A 24,955-nucleotide genomic window follows, 5' to 3' on the forward strand; every position below is an offset into this window, starting at 1 on the left:
CAATATCTGCCAATCCCAGCGCACCCCAGCTGGGCTGTCTCTCTCACTGGGCACAGAGCGGGGGCCGGGCTGTTGGTGGGAGAGGGGCAGGGAGGTGCTTGCTGCCCAAAGCTCTCATCAGGACAGGACGGCAGACGAGCTCTGGAGGGAGACAGTGAGGCAAGCACCAGGTGACAAGAAGGCCATTCCTGCACGGATGGGCTGAGGATTGCAAGCTCATATCTCAGATCAATTTCCTGCTGTGGGAAGGTAAGTACCAGGCTGGCTCATCAACCCCTCTATCCTGGTATTCCCTGCCCCTCTCATCACACCCCGAGGTCAATCAGGCTTCCTCTCCCACCCTTTCCCCTCACATCTAACCCCTGAGTCATTCAGCCCACTCATCCCGCTAGTCCGGTATCCCCCAGCTCTCTGCTGCACCAGAACAGACCCGGGGTCCGGACACTGCAGTCACCCAGCGACCTCCTGTCCCAGCTGGTTACACAATGTGTCCATGGAGCCAGTTTCACACCAGCTGCCATGCCGGATCAGCTGGGGCTGCCAGTCAGGACTGAGGGGCACCGGCAGAGCTGTGGGTGGGGGCAGCCCAGGGCTCACGGCCGGTGTTATTCCAGCCTCAGGCTCCGTCCCGGCACAGCACTTCCAGTGCCACTGAATCCTTGAGGAGGAGCGAGAGAGCGACTGGTCCTTGTCACACCTCCCCTCCCAGAGCTTAGAGAGAAACCAGGAGTCCTGGCTCCCAGACCCCCTGCTCTAATCACTAGATGCTAGTGCGTTAGAGCAGGGGAGGGGAGCAGGAATAAGAACAAGGACTCTTGGGTTCTCCCCATAGCTGTGGGAGGGGAATGGGATTTCGTAGGTTAGAGTAGGGGGGCTGGGAATCAAGCATCCCAGGTGTAGCAGAAAGAAAGCCTGAAACATGAGGCCTTGTATCAGGCCTGAGGCCTGAATTAAAGTAGTGGGTCAAGCCCTGCTAATATAAAGCAAAGTCAGCAAGAGACAGGCTGAGAGCAGAAGTCAGTGATCGAACCTGGGAGCTTAGTGCATGAGCTAAAAGCCACCTGGTTGTTAGCTAAGGCTGGAGAGCAGCAGGGCCGGCTCTAGGTTTTTTGCGGCCCCAAGCAAAACATTTGCCGCCCCAAGCTCCGAGAGTTGTGCTGCCCCAAGCACGTGCTTGCTTTGCTGATGCCTAGAGCCGGTCCTGGAGAGCAGACTCGTTTTCTCTCTCTCTCTCTCTCTCTCTCTCTAAGTGGACTCAGTGCCAGATGGGGCAGAACACCACACCCAGGAGGTGTGTGGGTTACACAGGCTCACAGAACCTGGCAAGAGCAGGGCTGGTATTGCAGAAACACACACATTCCTAAGAAGTGCTAGGCACAGGACACTCACGCAAGCGCAGTCCAGAAGGGTGGTAGCAGAACACCCTGGTACCAAGTATGGGTACAAACACTGATCCAGGAGTACACTGACCCTCTCTTAGCGATAAGGGCAGGATGGGAGCATAATGAATAAAAATGTTTTGATCGACCCACCATGTACAAGGTAAAGGGTGGAAACTAACCACGTCAAAGGGGCAGTAACTAGCTATGTCAGAGAGGCAATACGTAACTTGTTTGTGTCGGTGAATAACGAGGGGTCTCACAGGCAGTGTCTTTAGCCAGCCTAGGGGACAGTGAAAAGTCCCGCCGCTCACTGAGCTGCGTCTATTGTCACAGGCTACATGTCTTAGTATCCTCATAGAGTCTGCCGGGTGCTATTACCGTGCTTTGTCGGCAATAAAGCAGGCCGGGTGCCTTCGCTACTAACCCAAGTTTTGTGGGTTTTGTGAGCAGTGCCGCACGCAGAAAAAACATACACATGGAGCCAACAACTGACAACACTGGTGACCCCGCCCGCTGTAAAAACTATAACTTTTAACTTTTAAAACAAAGAGAGCGAGAGAGAGCAGAGAGGCAGGAGAAAGGGGGGCGAGGGTGAAGAGCAACCTAGGAAGGTAGGGAGACCTGAGCCAAGAGAGATTAACTCTATCAAGGGATCTTAAAGTACTGGCAGCAGCAGCCAGTTTAGCAAACTGAGAAAGGATATAAAAGAAAACTTAACTGGTAGGTAAAAATATTTGAGAAAGAAGGTTCTATTTTAATCTCTGAGCGAGGAGTGTGTGGCTCCATGGGTTAAAGCAGTTGGGAACCCGCACCCCTGGTTTTTATCCTGGCTTTGAGAGGAGAGTTGGGGTCATTACCTGAATTTTTTCCTCCAGTGTTTGTTGCTTTTGTCTGCAAGCCAAGTGGATGCATCAGTTCTAGGTGTTAATCCGCTCCATTTTGGGTTTTCACTTTGAAATCCTTTTTTATTCACTTCCCTGAGATCGAGTCACAGCTTCTGTCTCCTAATGTGATCTGTGATCTGTTTCATTTTTTCCAGTGACTGTATAGTTTGCTACTTCTCCCTACTGGGCACTTACTTGTCCCGTTCTGACAGGCACCAGTCTAGATCTCTGTTTAAGTTTAACCAGAACCTGTTTTTTATCGTACAGTTGTGTTTGCACTGCAGCAGCCCCTGTCTCATTTTTTTAATTTTGATAGGGCCGCCTTTTTCCACTCTGTCCCCATTCTTCAGGCACAGGGGAGCTACCAGAAGCCTGCTATTGACCACCAATATTTATAACGGGATGGCACATGTCTTTTTTGCAGATTTTTTCAGCTGTTTCCAATGTTTTATTCTGTTCCTGTGCTTGCTGTAAGGTAAACACTCTTTACCATCTATACATTTATGCTTCATCTGTCCCTTAGTTTTTACATTTCCTTTTATGACTGATGGACAGATTTTATTTTTCAATTGTTTTTAGTTTCTTATGGTGGGCCTGGAAATGTTAGGTCCCCGGATCATGACTGAGGAGTGGGGTTTTATGAGTGAGCCTTGGGGGCACCCAAATAATGAATATATATGGATAGTATGGATATGGCATATATATGTATATAAATACAGCTTCCATATGAGGAGAGTTTAATAAGACTGGGACTTTTCAGCGTGGAAAAGAGATGACTAAGGGGGGATGTGATAGAGGTCTATAAAATCATGACTAGTGTGGGGAAAATAAATAAGGAAGTGTTATTTACTCCTTTTCATAACACAAGAACTAGGGGTCACCAAATGAAATTAATAGGCAGCAGGTTTAAAACAAACAAAAGGAAGTATTTCTTCACACAACGCACAGTCAACCTGTGGAACTCTTTGCCAGAGGATGTTGTGAAGGCCAAGCTATAACAGGGTTCAAAAAAGAACTAGATAAGTTCATGGAGGATAGGTCCATCAATTGCTATTAGCCAGGATGGGCAGGGATGGCATTCCTGGCCTTAGTTTGCTAGAAGCTAGAGGCAGGGGATGGATCACTTGATGATTACCTGTTCAGTTCATTCCCTCTGGTGCACCTGGAATTGGCTACTGTTGGAAGACAGATACTGGGCTAGATGGACCATTGTTCTGACCCAGTATGGCTGTTCTTATGTGTGGTACATATGGGTATGTATGCATAGTATGTATGTGTACATATGACACCACCTTATATCCAAACATAAATTATTTTTCCAATCTGGTGTTTAGTCTGGCCCTTTTACTTTGGTGATGCAGATAGCAATACACTCCTACTAGGCAATTACAGTTATCACCTGTATCATCATTAGGAGTAGGCTGAGTGTTTTGAAATACTGGGATAGGCATTAATACAGTGTGTCCCACAGTGCTATGTATATGAGAAGTAAAACAGAAATTTGGAGTAGTGACATTATAAATGAGGCCTTTATATATAAATTTCTTGTGATTAGTTACTATATAGTACTGTCCACCCATGTTATAGGTAATCCTGGCTCCTGGTTGTCACCCTCTGGGGTAAACTTCGCTGGGCAGGAAGCAGGAATGTCTAGCTTCTCTGTTCCATTGGTTGCATTGCTCTGGGATACACCAGTAGCTGACATAGATCCAGTTGTTTCTTACAGATGCTGTTTTCCAGGTAAACTACTGAATGCATGGTAACCAATTTATGAAATATTGCTGTGTCAGGATTTAGTATTGGTATTGAGACACTGAACCAGATGGTTTTGAATAACATGTGCCTTACTTAGGATGCAGTGTTACTGACTCAGATTATGACTAGTATTAACAAGGGAGCAGAGAAACATTCCCAGTGACAGTTTTTGTTGGAACCTTTCCAGGGCCAGGAATCTGTTTGCTTTGGACAAAATGACATTTATGTTCACGGAAAAAAGCTTTGCCTTTTTTTTTTTTTTTACCAGTCCTAACTGGGAACGGGAGGCCAGGTTTGTTATAGTGTTTCGGTGCCTGGTGAGATTTTCAAACGCATCTAGGTGCCTAACTCCCTTTGCTTTCAATGGTGCAGACATCTAGGTAGTTTGAAAATCCCATTAGATGCCCAAATGCCTTTGCAATCTGGCCTTTAAACATCTCTGCAGGTCTGGCCCTGAGTCACTCTGTGGCAGCGCTGGGAACGCAGGCTGGGTCTCCTAAGGCCTAGCCAGCTCCCTGGCTGGTGGCTCCTGTTGTGTGAATGTAGATGGAGTAAATGGGCCAAGGTGCTAACAGAGCCCAGTCCCCGTCCAGAACTAGCCACAGGGAATGGGACCCAGAGACCTCCCCCCGCTCAGTGCCACCGCAAACACACCACGAAACAGCCCTTAACCTTCTATTAACACCACAGGAAAGGAGGGGTATAGTTATAACTCTGTTATTAAAATAATCCAACATTTTGGTGGCAGCAATAGTAAGGAGAATTGGGGACTGTATTTCAGCTACATGGCATGGGGGTGTGCACACGACGAGAAGCCAACTTCTCCTCATAGTTATATCAATGTATCCCCACTGAATTCAGGAGGATTTTTAGATATTACTGAGAGGAGCCTTTGAACTGTGAAGCATTTAATTCGGCTGTTGTTTGCACAACACCTGTAATTCCCTTTCCCTGGCACCGGGACAGTTTGGGAAGGAAACGCCCCCGTCTGCCAGTCTCTGAGACGGTATCTGAGATGGTGATAACGAACCTCGCATGTTGGGGGGAGGGGAAGAGAAGTGAGCTGGGGCAGGCTGGAGCTGCTGTTGTCGGGGCTGCTGTTGTTAAAGTCGATCCCATTTAATCCTGGGTGGTGTTTGGGGTTCTCTGGAGCATGCAGGGGGTGATGATGTCATCTTGGTCCCTCTCTCTGGCCCGGGCTGGCCAGGACATGTCTCAGGATCAGGATGACGAAGACCCGGGGTCCCAGGGATGGTGGGGGGCAGCCCCGATAGTGAATTTGACTCCAGTAGCCCCCATCTGCACTTCCTCATTTCCCCCCAGCGTCTCTGTCGTGAAGGGCCCCAAAGGGAGCAGTGGGTGGAACGGCCCCTCCCCCACAGATTTGTCCCCCAGTTAGGCCTAGCTTCCAACACTCAGTTTTGGTTCACTGATTTCCGGCCCCATGCCCCTCTCGTTTCCCAGACATGAGCTTGTCACAGGCCTTGAGGGACACCAGGAGTTCCTTTTGTTGAAGCTAATTCCATCTCTGTCTCCCTTTCCCACCAACTGCTGTTAGTGTAGGTTGCTGTGATGGCACAGGGATTTTCCCTCACTCTTTACAGTTCCACTCACAAGGAGGGTAAATGTCTGGACCCAACTCTCACACCACTGCCCTTCCTTTGCCTGCAGGGGAGCCGATGGGGAGGGAGAACAACACCTCAGTGACCGAATTCATCCTCCTCGGTTTCTCCAGCAACCCAGCGGAGGAGCTCGTCCTCTTTGGGGTCTTCACAGCCATCTACCTGGTGGCCCTGCTGGGCAATGTGCTCATCTTACTGCTGGTCAGCCTGGACTCCCGGCTCCACTCGCCCATGTACTTCTTCCTGGGAAACCTCTCCGTGGTGGACATCGGCTACACCAGCTCCACCGTGCCCAAGATGCTGGCCAATTACCTGTCGCGGGACAAGTCCATCTCATGGGCCAGTTGCCTCTCCCAGATGTTCTTCTTCATCTCCTTTGGGGGGATCGAATGCCTGATACTGGGGGTCATGGCCTATGACCGCTACGTGGCCATCTGTCACCCGCTACACTACGGCATGTTCATGAGCCGGCGGATGTGTGCCCTGCTGGCTGCAGCCGCCTGGGCCATGGGCTTGACCAACTCGGCTGTGCACTCATCCCTGATGTCCATCCTGTCCTTCTGCCGGGGCAATGTCCTCCATCACTTCTTCTGCGACATCCCCCCGCTCTTCCAGCTCTCCTGTTCTGACACCCGGACCAACCAGGCTGTCACCATTGTTGTGGGAGGTGCTATCGTCTTCAGCTCCTTGCTGGGGACCCTGGTGTCCTATGTGTACATCGCACTGGCCGTCCTCAGGATCCGCACGAGGGAAGGGCGCCTCAAGGCCTTCTCCACCTGCGCCTCCCACCTGACCGTGGTCAGCCTCTACTTTGGCACCATCCTCTTCACCTACCTCCGTCCCAACTCCACCTACTCGCAGGAGCAGGACCGGGCACTGCCTGTGCTCTATGGCATCATCATCCCCATGCTCAACCCCATCATCTACAGCCTGAGGAACAAAGATGTGAAAGGGGCGCTCCAAAAAGCCCTGGCTAGGAGCTAGGCAGGTATAGTCTTCTAATGGACAGTGCACAGGTTTGGGAGTCTGGACTCCTGGGTTCCATCCCCAGCTGTGGGAGAGGAGTGGCATCGAGTGGGTAGCATTTGCAATGGGTACTGGGAATCAGGAATTCTGGGTTCCATGCCCAGTTGAGGGAAGGACTCTGGGTGTGCGTACACTAGGGATTGTGATTGTATCTGGCAAAGTTGAAAGTTTTTTCTTTTGTCTGAACATTTTTCAGTTTTCGGCAGTATTAGGTGTAACACTTTTGGATTTGGGAGAAAATAGTTTGGTTTATCTTTTCTGAAAACCTCCAAAAATAAAAATAAGTCGATTTTCAATGTTTTGACAAAAAGTCAACAGTTTCTGAGGAGTTGTTTTCCCATTGGGAGGAGGAACGGATAACTCACATTAATGACATACACTCCTTCTTGTTCCTGTGTCAGCTGCTGTAATTTATACGTGGGGAAACCTCAATCCAAGATATTCGCAAAGGAGTTTATGGATGTCATCTCATGTTGTACAACTACTTTGCTAACCTCAGACCTGGTTGAAAATGCCATTGTTTCCATAGGAAATAAAGAAAATAGAATGAAAAAGAGGTTTGTTCTGTAGAAAACAATACGCCACACAAATCTTTTATTTGTTAGGTTGGTTGCTTAATTGTTTTTTTCAACAACAACAAAAACCCTTGTCCCACATAAATTGTTTTTCAAAAACAGATTTTTGTAGAGATCTTGTTTTTGGTAAAACATCCAGTTTTGGTAAAAATGTTCAGCCTCAAAAACCGTTTTGGGTAAAATGTTTCTGGTTTTGGTAAAAATGTCCAGTAAAATGATAAAATGATTGGTTTTAAAAACCTTTCATTGTAAAAAAAAAAAAAAGCCAGCTTTAGAAAACAGAATTGTTTAAACAGGCATTTTTTCCAAAAATTGAAAAATGTTCAGTTTCTGTGTTTTCAATGGAAAACTGGAAATTATCAGCAAAAATAACATTTTCCTGTAAACATTCCTAATTTGGTTAAAAACCCTTGCTCCTTGGAAAAATGGTTGGGTGAAATATTTTTTAACATCTCTATGGCTGAGAGTCCAGAGAGGACTAAGGACTTAAGGACTAATAAATATGGACAGCTGATCATTGAGAATCGATTATTATTTCATCATTAATTATTTATTATTGGTCTGGCTGTAGCCCCAGTGACCAGAGTAATGGATCCGGAACCCCATTGTGCCGGGTGCTGCACAGACAGAATTAAAAGAAGGTTTCTGCCCCAAACAGCTGATTGTCTGTCCTGTCCAATGCCCGTAACGACTTTCTGGGTTGACCTATTGCAAGGTTCCTGTGACTGTAACTTTGGGGAAGGGGGAGGGTTGGCACTGGGCCCTTGTACATCAGTGACCCATTAGGTGTGTGACGCGATCCCTGTGGCGATAGCAATATTCAGGGGGGAGAATCCTGGCTGTGACTGCAACATTGACTCACTTAGCTGGGGTGTTTCACACCTTATGGTTGGATCCAGTACTTCTTCTCCTAGTTCCATCTCTTTGTCTCTGGTCCTTCCTTAACGTCAGATCCCGGAAATGAATGTTATTGTTTTAACACGTGGAACTGGGCTCAATGCAGGAGCCAAGGGGAAGGTTCTCTGGCCTAGGATGTACCGGAGGTCAGGGAGCATGTGCCGAATGCTCTCTCCAGGCTTTATAGTCTATCGGCCAGACCCCAGCTGGTGGAAATCAGCCATAGCACCACTGGGGTCAATGGGCCAGACCCCCATTTGGCGGGAATTGGCTGTAGCTCCATTGGGGTCAATGGACCTGATATGCAACTGGTGGGAGTCAGCCGTAGCTCCACTGGAGTCAATGGGTGAGACCCCCAGCTAGTGTGAATTGGCCATAGCTCTGTTGGAGTCAATGGACCCAATCAGTAGTTTGTGTGAATCAGCCGTTGCTATGCTGGTGTCAATGGGACAGAGCCCCAGCTATTGTAAATCTGTATCACTTCACCCAAGTCAATGGGCCAGAATTAGGTCCCCCAGTTCCATGGTGTTCCTTGCTCCCTCGTGCTGAATTGGCACGCCAAGAAGCCATAACAAACCACAACCAGTCCCCATTGTATTCCAGCTTTGTGTCACCAGCTGCGCCTGGCCAAATGGGGGTGTCCTGTCCCACATTCCAATTGCCCTCTTATCATAGAATCATAGAATCATAGAATATCAGAGTTGGAAGGGACCTCAAGAGGTCATCTAGTCCAACCCCCTGTTCAAAGCAGGACCAATTCCCAGCTAAATCATCCCAGCCAGGGCTTTGTCAAGCCAGGCCTTAAAAACCTCCAAGGAAGGAGATTCCACCACCTCCCTAGGTAACGCATTCCAGTGTTTCACCACCCTCCTAGTGAAATAGTTTTTCCTGATATCCAACCTGGACCTCCCCCACTGCAACTTGAGACCATTGCTCCTTGTTCTGTCGTCTGCCACCACTGAGAACAGCCGAGCTCCATCCTCTTTGGAACCCCCCTTCAGGTAGCTGAAGGCTGCTATCAAATCCCCCCTCATTCTTCTCTTCTGGAGACTAAACAATCCCAGTTCCCTCAGCCTCTCCTCATAAGTCATGTGCTCCAGACCCCTAATCATTTTTGTTGCCCTCCGCTGGACTCTTTCCAATTTTTCCACATCCTTCTTGTAGTGTGGGGCCCAAAACTGGACACAGTATTCCAGATGAGGCCTCACCAATGTCGAATAAAGGGGAACGATCACGTCCCTCGATCTGCTGGCAATGCCCCTACTTATACAGCCCAAAATGCCATTAGCCTTCTTGGCAACAAGAGCACACTGTTGACTCATATCCAGCTTCTCGTCCACTGTGACTCCTAGGTCCTTTTCTGCAGAACTGCTACCTAGCCATTCGGTCCCTAGTCTGTAGCAGTGCATGGGATTCTTCCGTCCTAAGTGCAGGACTCTGCACTTGTCCTTGTTGAACCTCATCAGGTTTTTTTCGGCCCAATCCTCTAATTTGTCTAGGTCCCTCTGTATCTGATCCCTACCCTCTAGTGTATCTACCACCCCTCCTAGTTTAGTGTCATCTGCAAACTTGCTGAGAGTGCAGTCCACACCATCCTCCAGATCATTAATAAAGATATTAAACAAAACCGGCCCCAGGACCGACCCTTGGGGCACTCCGCTTGAAACCGGCTGCCAACTAGACATGGAGCCATTGATCACTACCCGTTGAGCCCGACGATCTAGCCAGCTTTCTATCCACCTTACAGTCCATTCATCCAGCCCATACTTCTTTAACTTGGCGGCAAGAATACTGTGGGAGACCGTATCAAAAGCTTTGCTAAAGTCAAGGAATAACACATCCACTGCTTTCCCCTCATCCACAGAGCCAGTTATCTCATCATAGAAGGCAATTAGGTTAGTCAGGCATGACTTCCCCTTCGTGAATCCATGCTGACTGTTCCTGATCACTTTCCTCTCCTCTAAATGTTTCATAATTGTTTCCTTGAGGACCTGCTCCATGCTCTTGGTGGCCAACCCGGTGGTCAGAGACGACACTTAGTCTTGTCTCACCGATGCTAGATTCATTTTTCTTCCTGTGGTTGCTGTTTTATCTTCATATTCTTGTTGGATTAATAAAACTCCAGTGAATCTTCTGGTCTGTTCTTTAGGCAGCCAAGCCAGGGCAATCAGCACATGCGGACTGACTCCTGTCCAACCTGCCCTTTCTTCTCATTCCATTTACACTTTGTAGTTTCAAGCTCATGTCAGATAATCCGTGCCACACAGATCCCAAGACCTGATGTCCTGACTGCTCTTTCAGATGGGATGGAAAAGACAAAACCAAACAGGAGTCAAACATTATATCCAGATTAGGAGTCACACAGCTACGTTCCAGGACCCCATGTAAACAGACTTGGAGCTTCATAGGTTTTATGGCCAGAGAGGACCTATAGAGCCTCCTGTCTGACCTGTGTAGCACTGGCCATTAAATGGCCCCCATTCCCCCTTTATTGAGCTACATAACTTGTGTTTGATTAAAATTTTCCAAAAGGGTCTGCAGCCTGGACAGGCAGACACCAAGCAACAGAGAATTCCCTTGGGAATTGATTCCCTTGGTTAATCACGCACAGTGTTATACAGTGATACCTAATTTCTCACTTGACTGTCTGGCTTCAACTTCCACCTATTGGTTCTTGTTCTTCCATTCTCTGCTCCATTCCAGAGCCCTTTACTTCCTGATGTTTTCTCCCCAGGAAGGTGCTTTTACCCTGAAATCAAGTCACCTCTCAATCTTCTGGATTGACATCTGAAGACATTTTCTCCAGCCCTCAGATCTGGAGCTGGTGCAGAGAAAAGCCATGAGAATGATCACAGGGTTAGAAAATGTTCCTCATAGTGATAGACTCAAGGAGCTCAATGTATTTAGCTTGACAATGAGAAAGCGAAGGGTAAGGGGTGTCTTGATCCCAGTCTACAAGTATCTACCTGGGGAACAAATATTAATAATGGGCTCCAATCTAGCAGAGCAAGGTCTAACACGATCCAATGGCTAGAAGGTGAAGCTAGACAATTTCAGACTGGAAATAAGGCGTACATAGTTAATGGTGTGAGTAATTAACCATTGGATCAATTTACCAAGGGTCACGGTTGATTCTCCATCACTGATAATTTTTATATCAAGATGAGATGTTTTTTTCTAAAAGCTCTGCTCTAGGAATTATTTGGGGGCAGTTCTCTGGCCGGTGCTCTACAGGGGGTCAGACTAGATGGTTACAGTTGTTTTTTCTGGCGTTGGAATCTATGAATCTATGAATTTCTTTTATAGCTCCCCTTTGCAAATTTGGATTTATTTCAGATCACATGGAATTTTCTTGGACACTTTGGGTTCCTAGCTCGCTTGTGCTTTATTGACATGCCAAGAAGCCATAACAAACCACAACCAGTCCCTATTGTATTCCAGCTTTCCACTTTGGGTTCCTGGCATGTGTTGACAGAAGCAGAGATAGGAATTTCTTTCGCTGCTGTATTTTACTTTTATTTCACAACATAAGCACCCAAAACCAGATATGTTTATGAGATATCACGGTCTCTGAGCATCATGGGCATGAACAGAACTGCAAGTGTCAACTAACATTCACAGGAGGTGAATGCAAGTTTGTAATAAGTTAGAATTATAATAATATATGGTAGTAATTAGAGCTGGGAGGAAGTTTTCACTTGAATAGTTCATTCACTGAAAAATGCACTTTGGGGCAACTGAAACTATTTTGTATTTTGGGGATGAATTTGATGAATAATTTTTGCCAAATAGAAAAAAAAATGGAAATGGTTCGTTTGGGCATTTTTTTAAATGAAATCTTTCGATTTCTTTTCTCTAACTGACAATTCATTTGGAAATTTAGCTAGATTTGTTTTTAAAAATATAAATAGGAACAACCCCCACCCCACCCAAGTGTAACTAAATGGAAGAAAAGTTTCATTTCAAGTTGAACAAATCCCTTCGTTCAGCCCCAAATGAATTGTTTTCATGGCCGGCTCCAGGCACCAGCTTAACAAGCAGGTGCTTGGGGCGGCCAAGGGAAAGGGGCGGCACGTGCAGCAATTCGGGGGCAGCAGGTCCCTCTCGCCCTCTCGGAGCAAAGGACCTGCCACTGAACTGCCGCCGCCGATCGCGGCTCTTTTTTTCCCCCCCCAATTGCAGCCGCCGGTCGCGATTGCGATCGCATTTTTTTTTTTTTGCTTGGGGCGGCAGAAATGCTGGAGACGGCCCTGATTGTTTTTCAGTTCTTTATTTCAGCAAAAACAATCCTATTTTATCTTCAGCCCCGGTTCTAGCTGCTCCCCCTGCCGCCAGTCAGGGAATTCTATGAATACAGTCCACTAGGCAATAGAGACAATAGATGTTATCAGTATCCTGATACCCTGAGCTTAAAACACTGGACTTGTTACCTTCAAATGCAGCAGGAGAAGTGGAGAGTGTCAGATTGTTCCAAACCTTCCCATGAAGCAGGGAAAGAATTCATGGAAAATCAACTCAAAGACAAGAGCTGGGATTTTCAAATGGGCCTAAGGGAGTTAGGTAACCAACTTCCACTCACTTTCAATGGAAGTTGGGAACCAACTCTCTTTGGCTTCTTTGAAACCTCACCAAATGTCTGAGAGGTTCAAAGGGATTTGGATTAAAGTGAATAGGTATTCAAATCCCCTAGTACCATTGGATGAAAGTGAATGGGCATTCAAATCCCCTAGTACCACTGAATGAAAGTGAATGGGTATTCAAATGACCTAGTACAACTGGATGAAAGTGATTGGGTATTTAAATCCCATAATAAACTGGGTTGGGAATTTTACAAAATGTTCTTTTATTGGCACATGCCAGTGTGACAAAGGCCTGGAATGTGGGTCTCCCATTCCAGCCTGTGGGGTAAATCTCTCCAGCTGGAGCGGTCCCATGTTGTGTAATTAATTCACTACCCATGAGGCTGGAGAGACTGAATGCAGGGCACCCAAATCAGGCATAGCAGGAAATGGGACTCGGGTTTCTCATGTCCTAGGTCAGAGTCCTGGCCACTGGACTGTGTGGACAATCCTGACATGGGTCCTTGTTTTTCATGGAGGACTTCAAAAGGTCTCCGTGGTCTCCCAATAGGGCCCAACATCTCTCTCTTGTGGTGTGAAGTGGAATCTCGTTTTTTGTCCAGCCCTCTCTGAGCAGCAGCTGTGGGACATCGCTGGGTTGGTTTGGTGGGGAAGGTTTTTTCTAATGAGAGTTGATGTTGCAGCATGAGCACCATTCCTCTAGGGGCTAGCTCCCCGAAGCTGCTAGTGTTGTACTTAAAGTACTGCACAGGATCTTTTCAGGGGGAATAAGACAAAACACCACATTTATTAGTAATACATGTATTCATTAACACTGTATTATATGCATATAATATATTACACTTACACTCACACACACACACACACACACAAATACACTCCGTCTTGTTGTTACCAATTAGTTGCTCCCCTTAACTTCACTGGCCAGGTGAGTTAGATGGGGGAGGGGGTGGAGCCGGGCTTCTGCCGATCCGGATCGATGCTCCCATGTTGACAAGACGAGACCCGGGGTCCTCTGCAAGACACCTCAGCTTTCCTCTTATGCAAATCTATACCAGATTCAAACTCTGTGTCTGTGTCCATTGGTCCTTTGTGCTGCTTTCTTTTGAGTGTTGTCCCAATGCTGCAAAGAGGGTGTTTCCAAAAGAAGGTGCTTGCTTCTAACCCCCGAGGCCGTCAGTATGTCTGCTTGTCTTTAATGAGCCCACTTGACACGTTTTATTGTTGTTGGGTCTGGCTCCCAGCCCCTCTCCAACAGTTGAAGCTGTCTGGAGGTGCTGCCTTTCATGCCTTGCTCATCCACACCTCATTCATTCAATAGGGCAATTGATTAAGAGTGGGGGGGGGGGGAGCTCTTGTTCTACTGCTAGCAAAAAGAAATTTTTCTTCTATCTTATTCTATTCTTAGGGGCTATAATATTATACCAAGGGCAATGCAAAGTTTCTAAATGAGGCTTTGATACAAAGTTCCATGAAAACAGAGGTCACACGTGGGTAGACCCACCACAAGGTTATATGAAGAGGCACAATGTAAAGTCATATGAAAATTATCAGAGATTTATCTACACTAGCTCTGTTCAAAAAGTGTGCAGCATTAATTCTTGGGGCTGATAAAGGAAGGGTTTGAGTCTTGGAGGCTGAGGCTGGAGTCATTCGAGTGCCACTCAGCTGTTAGCCACGTAGATGTGCTACAATTAATCTCTGTTTAGTCTGTTTGTTTTAGAACAGAAATCTTAGACCCCAATCCTGCCTGATTTAGGCAAGGATCCTTTCAGTAGTTCTATCTATCTATCTATCTATCTATCTATCTATCTATCTATCTATCTATCTATCTATCTATCTATCTATCTATCTCCTGCTCACCACCTGTGGGGTTGAGTGTAGCTAGTGCAGGCTCTCAGGGCAAAGCTGTGGAGCCCGGATCCATCTGTTCAGATTCTCACCACACACACCGCTCCAGCCAGCCAGTCATTCGTGCTGCAGATCCCAGGCACTTGGAACTAAACAGAGACCCATCGACTCAGAAAATAACATGGCTCAGAGACATGGAGGCTGACAATGGATGCTGAAGTCATGGGCGCATCAACGATAGATCCAACATGTGCACAGGCAGCAGCTGTCCCATTTGTGCCCAGCACTTGCTGTTTCTCTGGAAGATTGTGGGAGCTGTTTTCTACCTCTGGGTTTCCTCTCTATCCTGCTGAGCTGCCGTGGTGTAAGTAACCCCTGCATTGCAATGTTCGGTCCCACTCCTCAGTCCTGGCTGTGCTGCACATGTGCTTAAGACACAGTGATTGTGTTGAACCCCAGCTGGCTTCCGCAGGATTTCTGTGCTCCTAGTGACTGCAGACTCAAGCCCGGGTGTTTTATTTTCAATGAGATGAAACTGAAAGTGCTAGAAAAGAAATTCCCAGTCCAATAACTGATCAGACTGTGAGGATGTGCGACGCTGCAGCCAAAAAGGCTAATGAAATCCTTGGCTTATAAACAGGGCAAGCTCAAGGAGGAGCAGAGAGGTAATTTTATCTCTGTATCTGGCACTGATGTGACCACTGCTGGAATCCTGTGTCCAGTTCTGGGGTCCACAATTCAAGAAGGAGGTTGATAAATTGCAAAGCGTTCAGAGAAGACCCAAGAGAATGATTAAAGGATTAGAAAACCTGCCTTATCGTGATAGACTCAAGTAGCTCAATGTATTTAAGGGGTGACTGGATCACATTCTGTAAGTTCCTTCATAGGGAACAAATAGTTAATAACACACTCTTCAATCCAGTAGAGAAAGGTCTCACATGATCCAATGACTGGAAGTTGAAGCTAGACACATTCAGACTGGAAATAAGGCGTAAATTTTAATGGTGAGAGTAATTTACCCCTGGAACAACTTAGTGAGAATCATGGTGGATTCTCCATCACTGACAATTTTTAAGTCAACATGGTTTGTTTTTCTAAAAGCTCTACTCTAGGAATTATTTGGGGGACCTTCTCTGGCCTGGGTTTGACAGGAGGTCAGACTGGGTGGTCACAATAGTCCGTTTGGACCCTACAATCTAAGAATCTATGAATAGGAGAGAGCGGAGTTTATTTTGTAGGTAATTCAAATGATCTCAAAGTCTATTTGCCAGGATTGCTATGATGTAAGCAATTTAAAATTTGTTTCATGCTGTCATTTTCAGAGCTGCTAGAGAAATAATTTTCTCCATGAAAAGTTTTGACAAATATATTCCATTTTTGTCAAAATATTTCTTTGAAGGATTTCAAGTTTTATCAGTTTTTTGATGACCGTCCGTCCAAAAAATTGACCATTAGTTTTTTTTTTTTCATTTTTTCTAAATCTGTCATGGAAAATGTTCAGATTTCATAGACAAAAATAGAACAAAATTAATTTAGCTGTTTCTTGAGAATAAACAATACATTTTGACAATTTTTTCCTGTTTTGTAAAAGTTTTATTCTTTGAAAATTTTCAGATTTTAATCAAAATTTGTTTTTCTTTTAAAACACCCCTCAAAATTTGCTGAAAACAGATTTTTCCACCCAAAATTTCCATGTAGTTGAAAGTCAATTTTCCATCAACAAATATATTAATAGAATACTTTCAATCATCTCTGAATATTACCTTCAAGTTTTGAACCAGAAGGTAATCTGGCAGATAAGAAAAGCACAGACACTAATGGCTTTTCTTGCAGAATTTTGGGTGGGACTTTCAAGGGAGACTAAGAGAATTAAATGCTCAACTGCCATTGAATTTCCATGGGATTTAGGTACATGACTCCCTTAAATTCATGTGGAAAACCAAGCCAAAATTCTTAGAAGACTTGTATTGAAAGAAAGAAAGAAAGAAAGAAAGAAAGAAAGAAAGAAAGAAAGAAGTCCCCAAATCTCTCAGCCCCCTCACAAAACAACTAAAAATTGCAAAGCCAAGAAACTTAGTGTTAAGGTTAAACTTACAAGAAATCCCAGACTTTTAAAAGTGTACTCAGGTGTGTGTCATAGGTCCTGTACTGCCAAGCTAATGAATAGTCTCATGTAGTTCAAATGTCACTGGCACCCATGCCTGATACTACAGTGATGAGAGCAGTAGAAGAAACTAAATAGACTAGACTAGACTAGAATATCATTGGAGCACCTGCTCAAAGAACAGACTAGTTGGGTAGGACAAAGGTGCTGGTTCCTTACTTCTAAAGAAAACGTCTATAGGACATGTCTATGGGCGGACATATTTATGTCCATGAGAATTTTGCTTTATTAATGACACAGCATTGCTGCCCACAGCACTAGGACTGGTCACACAACATTATTCATCACCATGGTGACCATCCAAGAGGAGACCTGGATGGATGTATTATGCCAACCGAGGTTAGCATTTCTCAAAGCATGAAAAATGCTGGTTAGAATAAGGTATAATAGATGGATCCATCTCTAGCTCACCCCTGTCTGCTATTCAGTAGTGTTCATGGGACTACGTTAGGGTCCGATGTGTTAGGGAAGGAAGAAATCTGTGCCTAGAGCTGCTACGAATTCCCGAGTGGTCATTGTATGACATGCGGTGACATAACCATTCATTACATTGCTTAGTGGTTTTGTTACAGCTGGTCAAAACAAAACACCAAATGAGGAGCGAGGATTTATGAAAATATCGTCCAATGATTTTTCAAAAATTTTGGGTTGAAATTCAAATTTTTGTTGTTGCTAAAATGGAATTGTGGAAATCTTTGATCAACTGTAATCGTGATGCTGGGCCTGAAGTGGCTAACCTAGTGAGGAGGGCTTTAAACTAGGTTCACCGGGGGAAGGAGACCTGAGGTAAGTGGGGAAATGGGATCCTGGGAGGAAGCACAAGCAGGAGAGCGCAAGAGGGGAGGACTCCTGTCTCATGCTGAGAAAGAGGGACGATCCATGAGTTATCTTAAGTGCCTATACACAAATGCAAGAAGCCTGGGAAACAAGCAGGGAGAACTGGAAGTCCTGGCACAGTCAGGGAACTATGATGTGATTGGAATAACAGAGACTTGGTGGGATAACTCACATGACTGGAGTACTGTCATGGATGGATATGAATTGTTCAGGAAGGACAGGCAGGGCAGAAAAGGTGGGGGAGTTGCGTTGTATGTAAGAGAGGAGTATGACTGCTCAGAGCTCCGGTATGAAACTGCAGAAAAACCTGAGAGTCTCTGGATAAAGTTGAGAAGTGTGAGCAACAAGAGTGATGTCGTGGTTGGAGTCTGCTATAGACCACCAGACCAGGGGGATGAGGTGGATGAGGCTTTCTTCTGGCAACTAGCAGAAGTTGCTAGATCGCAGGCCCTGGTTCTCATGGGAGACTTTAATCACCCTGATATCTGCTGGGAGAGCAATACAGCGGTTCACAGGCAATCCAGGAAATTTTTGGAAAGTGTAGGGGACAATTTCCTGGTGCAAGTGCTGGAGGAACCAACTAGGGGCAGAGCTTTTCTTGACCTGCTACTCACAAACAGGGAAGAACTAGTAGGGGAAGCAAAAGTGGATGGGAACCTGGGAGGCAGTGACCATCAGATGGTCGAGTTCAGGATCCTGACACAAGGAAGAAAGGAGAGCAGCAGAATACGGACCCTGGACTTCAGAAAAGCAGACTTTGACTCCCTCAGGGAACAGATGGGCAGGATCCCCTGGGAGAATAACATGAAGGGCAAAGAGGTCCAGGAGAGCTGGCTGTATTTTAAAGAATCCTTATTGAGGTTGCAGGAACAAACCATCCCGATGTGTAGAAAGAATAGTAAATATGGCAGGGGACCAGCTTGGCTAAACAGTGAAATCCTTGCTGATCTTAAACGCAAAAAAGAAGCTTACAAGAAGTGGAAGATTGGACAAATGACCAGGGAGGAGTATAAAAATATTGCTCAGGCGTGCAGGAGTGAAATCAGGAAGGCCAAATCACACTTGGAGTTGCAGTTAGCAAGAGATGTTAAGAGTAACAAGAAGGGTTTCTTCAGGTATGTTAGCAACAAGAAGAAAATCAAGGAAAGTGTGGGCCCCTTACTGAATGAGGGAGGCAACCTAGTGACCGAGGATGTGGAAAAAGCTAATGTACTCAATGATTTTTTTGCCTCTGTCTTCACGCACAAGGTCAGCTCCCAGATTGCTGCACTGGGCAGTACATCATGGGGAGAAGGTGACCAACCCTCTGTGGAGAAAGAAGTGGTTCGGGACTATTTAGAAAAACTGGACGTGCACAAGTCCATGGGGCCGGATGCGCTGCATCCGAGGGTGCTAAAGGAGTTGGCGGATGAGATTGCAGAGCCATTAGCCATTATTTTTGAAAACTCATGGCGATCAGGGGAGGTCCCAGATGACTGGAAAAAGGCTAATGTAGTGCCCATCTTTAAAAAAGGGAAGAAGGAGGATCCGGGGAACTACAGGCCAGTCAGCCTCACCTCAGTCCCTGGAAAAATCATGGAGCAGGTCCTCAAGGAATCAATTATGAAACATTTAGAGGAGAGGAAAGTGATCAGGAACAGTCAGCATGGATTCACGAAGGGGAAGTCGTGCCTGACTAACCTAATTGCCTTCTATGATGAGATAACTGGCTCTGTGGATGAGGGGAAAGCAGTGGATGTGTTATTCCTTGACTTTAGCAAAGCTTTTGATACGGTCTCTCACAGTATTCTTGCCGCCAAGTTAAAGAAGTATGGGCTGGATGAATGGACTGTAAGGTGGATAGAAAGCTGGCTAGATCGTCGGGCTCAACGGGTAGTGATCAATGGCTCCATGTCTAGTTGGCAGCCCGTTTCAAGCGGAGTGCCCCAAGGGTCGGTCCTTTTGTTTAATATCTTTATTAATGATCTGGAGGATGGTGTGGACTGCACTCTCAGCAAGTTTGCAGATGACACTAAACTAGGAGGGGTGGTAGATACACTAGAGGGTAGGGATCAGATACAGAGGGACCTAGACAAATTAGAGGATTGGGCCGAAAAAAACCTGATGAGGTTCAACAAGGACAAGTGCAGAGTCCTGCACTTAGGACGGAAGAATCCCATGCACTGCTACAGACTAGGGACCGAATGGCTAGGTAGCAGTTCTTCAGAAAAGGACCTAGGGGTCACAGTGGACGAGAAGCTGGATATGAGTCAACAGTGTGCTCTTGTTGCCAAGAAGGCTAATGGCATTTTGGGCTGTATAAGTAGGGGCATTGCCAGCAGATCGAGGAACGTGATCGTTCCCCTTTATTCAACATTGGTGAGGCCTCATCTGGAATACTGTGTCCAGTTTTGGGCCCCACACTACAAGAAGGATGTGGAAAAATTGGAAAGAGTCCAGCGGAGGGCAACAAAAATGATTAGGGGTCTGGAGCACATGACTTATGAGGAGAGGCTGAGGGAACTGGGATTGTTTAGTCTCCAGAAGAGAAGAATGAGGGGGGATTTGATAGCAACCTTCAACTACCTGAAGGGGGGTTCCAAAGAGGATGGAGCTCGGCTGTTCTCAGTGGTGGCAGATGACAGAACAAGGAGCAATGGTCTCAAGTTGCAGTGGGGGAGGTCCAGGTTGGATATCAGGAAAAACTATTTCACTAGGGGGGTGGTGAAACACTGGAATGCATTACCTAGGGAGGTGGTGGAGTCTCCTTCCTTGGAGGTTTTTAAGGCCCGGCTTGACAAAGCCCTGGCTGGGATGATTTAGCTGGGAATTGGTCTTGCTTTGAGCAGGGGGTTGGACTAGATGACCTCTTGAGGTCCCTTCCAACTCTGATATTCTATGATTCTAAGTGGGGCAGAGTTAAGGGTACATGTAGCCTGCCCTTCTGCATACCACAGTCCTTTACATTTCACCCAGTAACCCCTGTATTTAGCCAAATAACTTGTATTTGGCTAAATCACCTTCCAGAAATGCACCCAGTCTGACTGGATATCAAGAGATGGAGAAAACATCATTTCTCTTTGGAGTTTGTTCCAATGGTGAATCATGCACACCGTGAAAAATTTGTGCCTTGTTTCCAATATGAATTCGTCTGGCTTTAACTTCCAGCCTTTGGTTCTTCTTGATCAGTGAAAATGACAAAGAACAAACGAAAATTCATATTAAAGCTAAACCATTTTTTTTTGTCACCAAAATATATGGGAGAAAAAGGAAAAGAAAGAAGGCAAACCACCAATCAACCGCCCTTCCAAGGAAACAGAAAACAAAACCAAAATGTTATTGCAAAAATTTCCTTTAAAAAAACAAAAGAAGAAAGGCCAATTCTGGATACAAATTTTTCACCAGCTCATTCAGGGCCAAAACTCGGTCCACTGATGTCAACACTGCAGGACTGGGACCCCCAGCCCCAGAGAAGAAGATTAAAGGAACGAAGTGCCAACTTGCCTTGAATTTCTTGCTCCTGTAGGTTTCAGCCTAGGTAGGACCATAAGACATAGGATTAGAAGGGACCCCCTGGGTCCTGGCAGCCAGCCCTCTGATATCAGTGGCAATCCCAGCATATTATCCTGTTCATAAATTTATCAAGCTCCATCTTCAAGTTGTTAGGTTGTTTCTCCCCCCACTGCTCTTATTGGAGGCTGTTCCCAAACCTCCCTCCGCTGGTGATTAGAAACCTTCTCATACCAGCCTCAATTGATCCATGGGCAGTTTATCCCCACCTGTTCTGGTGCCAACACTGTCCTTTAGCTTCAACAGTCTTTGAAAATCCCACTAAATCCTTTTAATTGTCTGGCCTTTAGACACACGCTTAAGCTGAGTCAGGGCCTTAATTAGAGGCAGTCTGCCACAGCTTCAACGTGGTAATAAAGAAGTGACGCACCCAAGGTCACAGGGTAAATTAGCATTGGGGCAGAAGGACCCCATGAAAGGAAGAATAGTCTGGAGGTTAGAGTGGTTGCCTGGGCTGTGGGATTGCTCCTGTTCCACTGACCTTCTGCAAAAGTTACGGGCAAAGAGAAAAACACCCACTGAGGAAAGAAAACTTAGAAAGTCAAATCAGAAATGTACATCTCGTTTATTCTACCACGTCGGACAGGGGAAAAAAAAGGAAAGGAAAAAAAAGGGGGGGGAGAGAACTGAAATTCTGGAATTTCTGCTTTTAACTAAAAAACAGAAACTGTGGGGAAAAAGTTTTTAGTTTTGGAAAGTTATTAGTTCCCCCCCACCCTGGATTCGTGTTGTGGATTCGACCCCTCCACTCAGGATCTGTGTTGTGTGTGAACTCCCATTCACTCTGTCAATTTACCTCATGGGGGGCGACTTCCAATCCTTTCCTTCTCACTTGCAGGCCCAATGGATCCTGCTCGGAGGACCCCAGTGAATCAGTCTTCAGCGGCAATCACTGAGGTTGTCCTTCTTGGTTTCTCCAGCCTCGGCCAGCTGCAGCTGCCCCTCTTCCTCCTCTTCCTCATGATGTACATGCTGACGCTGCTGGGGAACGCTCTGGTTATCTTCATGATCAGGCTGGACCGCCACCTCCACACGCCCATGTATTACTTCCTCAGCCACCTCTCGCTGCTGGAGCTGCTCGTCACCACCACTGTCACACCCACGATGCTCCTTCTCCTCCTCTCCCAGCGCAAGACCATCTCCTTCTTGGCCTGCGCCCTCCAGGGCTACGTCTACATCCTGGCAGGCTCAGCTGAGGTTCTTCTGCTGGCCGCCATGTCTGTGGACCGCTATGTGGCCATCTGCAACCCACTGCGCTACACGGCCATCATGAGCGGCCAGGTCTGCCTCAGCCTGGTGTTGTCCTGCTGGATGAGCAGCTTCCTCTTCATCTCGACTTCCATGGTGCTCAAGGCCAGGCTGCCCTTTTGTGGGCCCAACGCCATCGACCACTTCTTCTGCGACAGCGCCCCCTTGCTAGAGCTGATCTGCACCGACACCAGCCTCCTCTGGGCCCTGGACTTGGCCATCTCGTCCTTCCTCCTCCTCAGCTCCGTCTCTGTGACAACTGTGTCCTATCTCTGCATTGTCGCCACGGTGATGAGGATGCCCTCAGCCCAGGGCAGGCAAAAGGCCTTCACCACCTGCACCTCCCACATCATGGTGGCCTCGCTCTACTACGGCAGCTCCATCTTCATCTACGTCAAGCCAGCTGACAACTCCTCCGCGGGCTTCAACAAGGCAGCCACGGTGCTGAACACGGTGGTGACACCCCTGCTCAACCCCATCATCTACAGCTTCAGGAACAAGGCGGTGAAGGAAGTGCTGAGGGATGGGATGGGCCGGATGGGCGCTGCCCTCCCTAAGAGTGCTTGAAAGCCAGGCTCCCCACCACTCAGTGCACCGGGATGGACTCGTTCCCAGCATCCCTCATGCAGGGATACATGGGATTGAGGGTGGAGAGGAAACCAGAAGACATTATGGGAGTTGGCTGAGAATGCAAGAGCATCAAGAAGGAGTATGTGGGCCTTCCTTGAGACATACAGCTTTGCCATGGGAAGGCAGAGAGAAAGAAACTATAGGAAGAGAAGAGAAGAGAAGAGAAGAGAAGAGAAGAGAATTGTCTAGTGTCCTCTAGTGGACTAGATCTAGGGGGACTGAGAGTTTTCAAGGGACTCTAAGGCAGTTGGGTGCTCAAATCCCATTGAAAGACAATGGGAATTGGGAGCCTTAGACGCTTGGGGCAGTTAGACACCTAACTTCCTTTGAAAGTCAATGGAAATTGGTCACTGAACTTCCCTTGGAACTCCCCTTGGAAATATCCCAGCTTTGGAGACTAGCCGGTGGCTTGTAGAAGACCACGATTTAGCTTTATATGGCTCCACATCTCAGTCCCAGGTCCATTTCCCCAGGACCATACCTCAGCTCCTCCTCACACCTAGCAACTGAATATCAAATAAAGTCTCTCCTTGTTCCATTCCCAGGCTCTGAGCCATGGGGAATGTAAGAGGGAGAAGACACTGTCATTTGGTATGTCACTATTCCTGGCCCTTTCCCTTGACATCAGCCATGATGATTAAGGTGATTCTGCATCTCTGCTATTATTTTACTAACCTTTTTGTATGGGAAATAGGCTTGCAACCAAAATCCATTCTGAAAACCCACCTCTGTCGTGATATCCCCAGCTCCTCCTGTCTGACCTGGCTGACATTTCTTTCTCTTCTAAGTTCTCTTGGTTATGATGTGGCCCCTCAACTTGCCACCCGATCCCCTCTCATCTGCCCACTCTGTCCTGTCCAATACCAGAGTGGGATTTTTAAAGAGGCCTAAGGGGGTTAGACACCTAAATCCCAGCCCTTTGATAATCCCAGCCCTAGAGCGGGAGGCCTTGGAGACAGAGACTATCCTTCTCTGTTACCTGGTAGCCAGTTTGTTCATTTTATCATTCATTGATTAGTGTGTGGTGTGATGTTCTGAGCAATTTATATGAGATGTCATATGTAATCCTTGTGTGCTAAATAGATTTAAATTTTAGGATTATAGAAGAATACAACTGATAAATATTTAGGAGTAATGAATATGCATTAGGTATATAAGTAAAGCAGGGCTGAAATGCAAGGCCTACGGGCTGAGGCCTGTAAGATTTCAGCTTATCCATACTAGGCCAGAGGCTTATGAGTGCTTGACATATGTAGGTGACCAAAGAATAACCATAGGCCAGTAAAGATCACAAGGCTACTGCGAAAATATGCCAATGGGTGATGCTGCAGAAAATTGACCCCAGTGTATTGTTCAAGTCCATTAGAGACCTTAGTGTGACATCTTTAAATGCCTGTCCCGACTGCAGGGTACGTGCTGTGTGTAAATGCTAATTAGGAGCTATGAAAAATGGGGCACCCCGATATTCATGGGGTGGGGACATACGGATAAGGAGAAAAGGGTTGGCACCTTCATGCACATGCATGGGAGTTAGATGGAGTGGGAATTACGATATAAAAGAGTGTCCCTCGTTGGGAAAAGGTGGGGAAACCTGGGGAAGAACCCAAGCAGGAACTACACCCCTGCTGATGATCAAATGATGAGAAATCCACTAGAATATCTCTGAGGCTGGGGGTTATGATTTCATTTATAACTTGTGTGTGGGCATTCATAGGCATTATATCTGCCTGGCTAATCATAACCTTACTCACATTCATCCGAAGAAGTGGGTATTCACCCACGAAAGCTCATGCTCCTATATGTCTGTTAGTCTATAAGGTGCCACAGGACTCTTTGCTGCTTTTACATAACCTTACTTGTTATTCTAATACAATGTACCATACAGACTAGGCTTTGTGCTTGTGAATGTATGTGTGGCCACTGTCCTTGGTCTTCTCATGTTCCTAGCGTCACTA

At 46.4% G+C, this 24,955-nt stretch overlaps 2 protein-coding genes across 2 annotated transcripts; both read left to right on the top strand.

The window, feature by feature from the left end:
* Window positions 1–1,227: 1,227 nt before the first annotated feature.
* Window positions 1,228–10,096, top strand: LOC101951381 (olfactory receptor 5AR1-like). The gene has a single exon (XM_065565584.1). It carries the CDS (start codon window positions 5,647–5,649, stop codon window positions 6,625–6,627), a length of 981 nt encoding a protein of 326 aa, XP_065421656.1. The 5' UTR covers window positions 1,228–5,646; the 3' UTR covers window positions 6,628–10,096.
* Window positions 10,097–18,510: 8,414 nt separating this feature from the next.
* On the top strand, window positions 18,511–22,937 carry LOC101951102 (olfactory receptor 6M1-like). Its single transcript, XM_065565216.1, has 2 exons — window positions 18,511–19,237; window positions 22,006–22,937. Exons 1-2 carry the CDS (start codon window positions 19,219–19,221, stop codon window positions 22,935–22,937), a joined length of 951 nt encoding a protein of 316 aa, XP_065421288.1. The 5' UTR covers window positions 18,511–19,218.
* The last annotated feature ends 2,018 nt before the right edge of the window (window positions 22,938–24,955 follow it).

Source organism: Chrysemys picta, chromosome 13 (assembly GCF_011386835.1).
Source record: "Chrysemys picta bellii isolate R12L10 chromosome 13, ASM1138683v2, whole genome shotgun sequence".
Classification (NCBI taxonomy): Eukaryota; Metazoa; Chordata; order Testudines; family Emydidae; genus Chrysemys; species Chrysemys picta.

Bases quoted from the DNA above. Each gene is read 5' to 3' on its own strand.
- LOC101951381 (XM_065565584.1), top strand. From the start codon at position 5,647: ATGTCTGGACCCAACTCTCACACCACTGCCCTTCCTTTGCCTGCAGGG.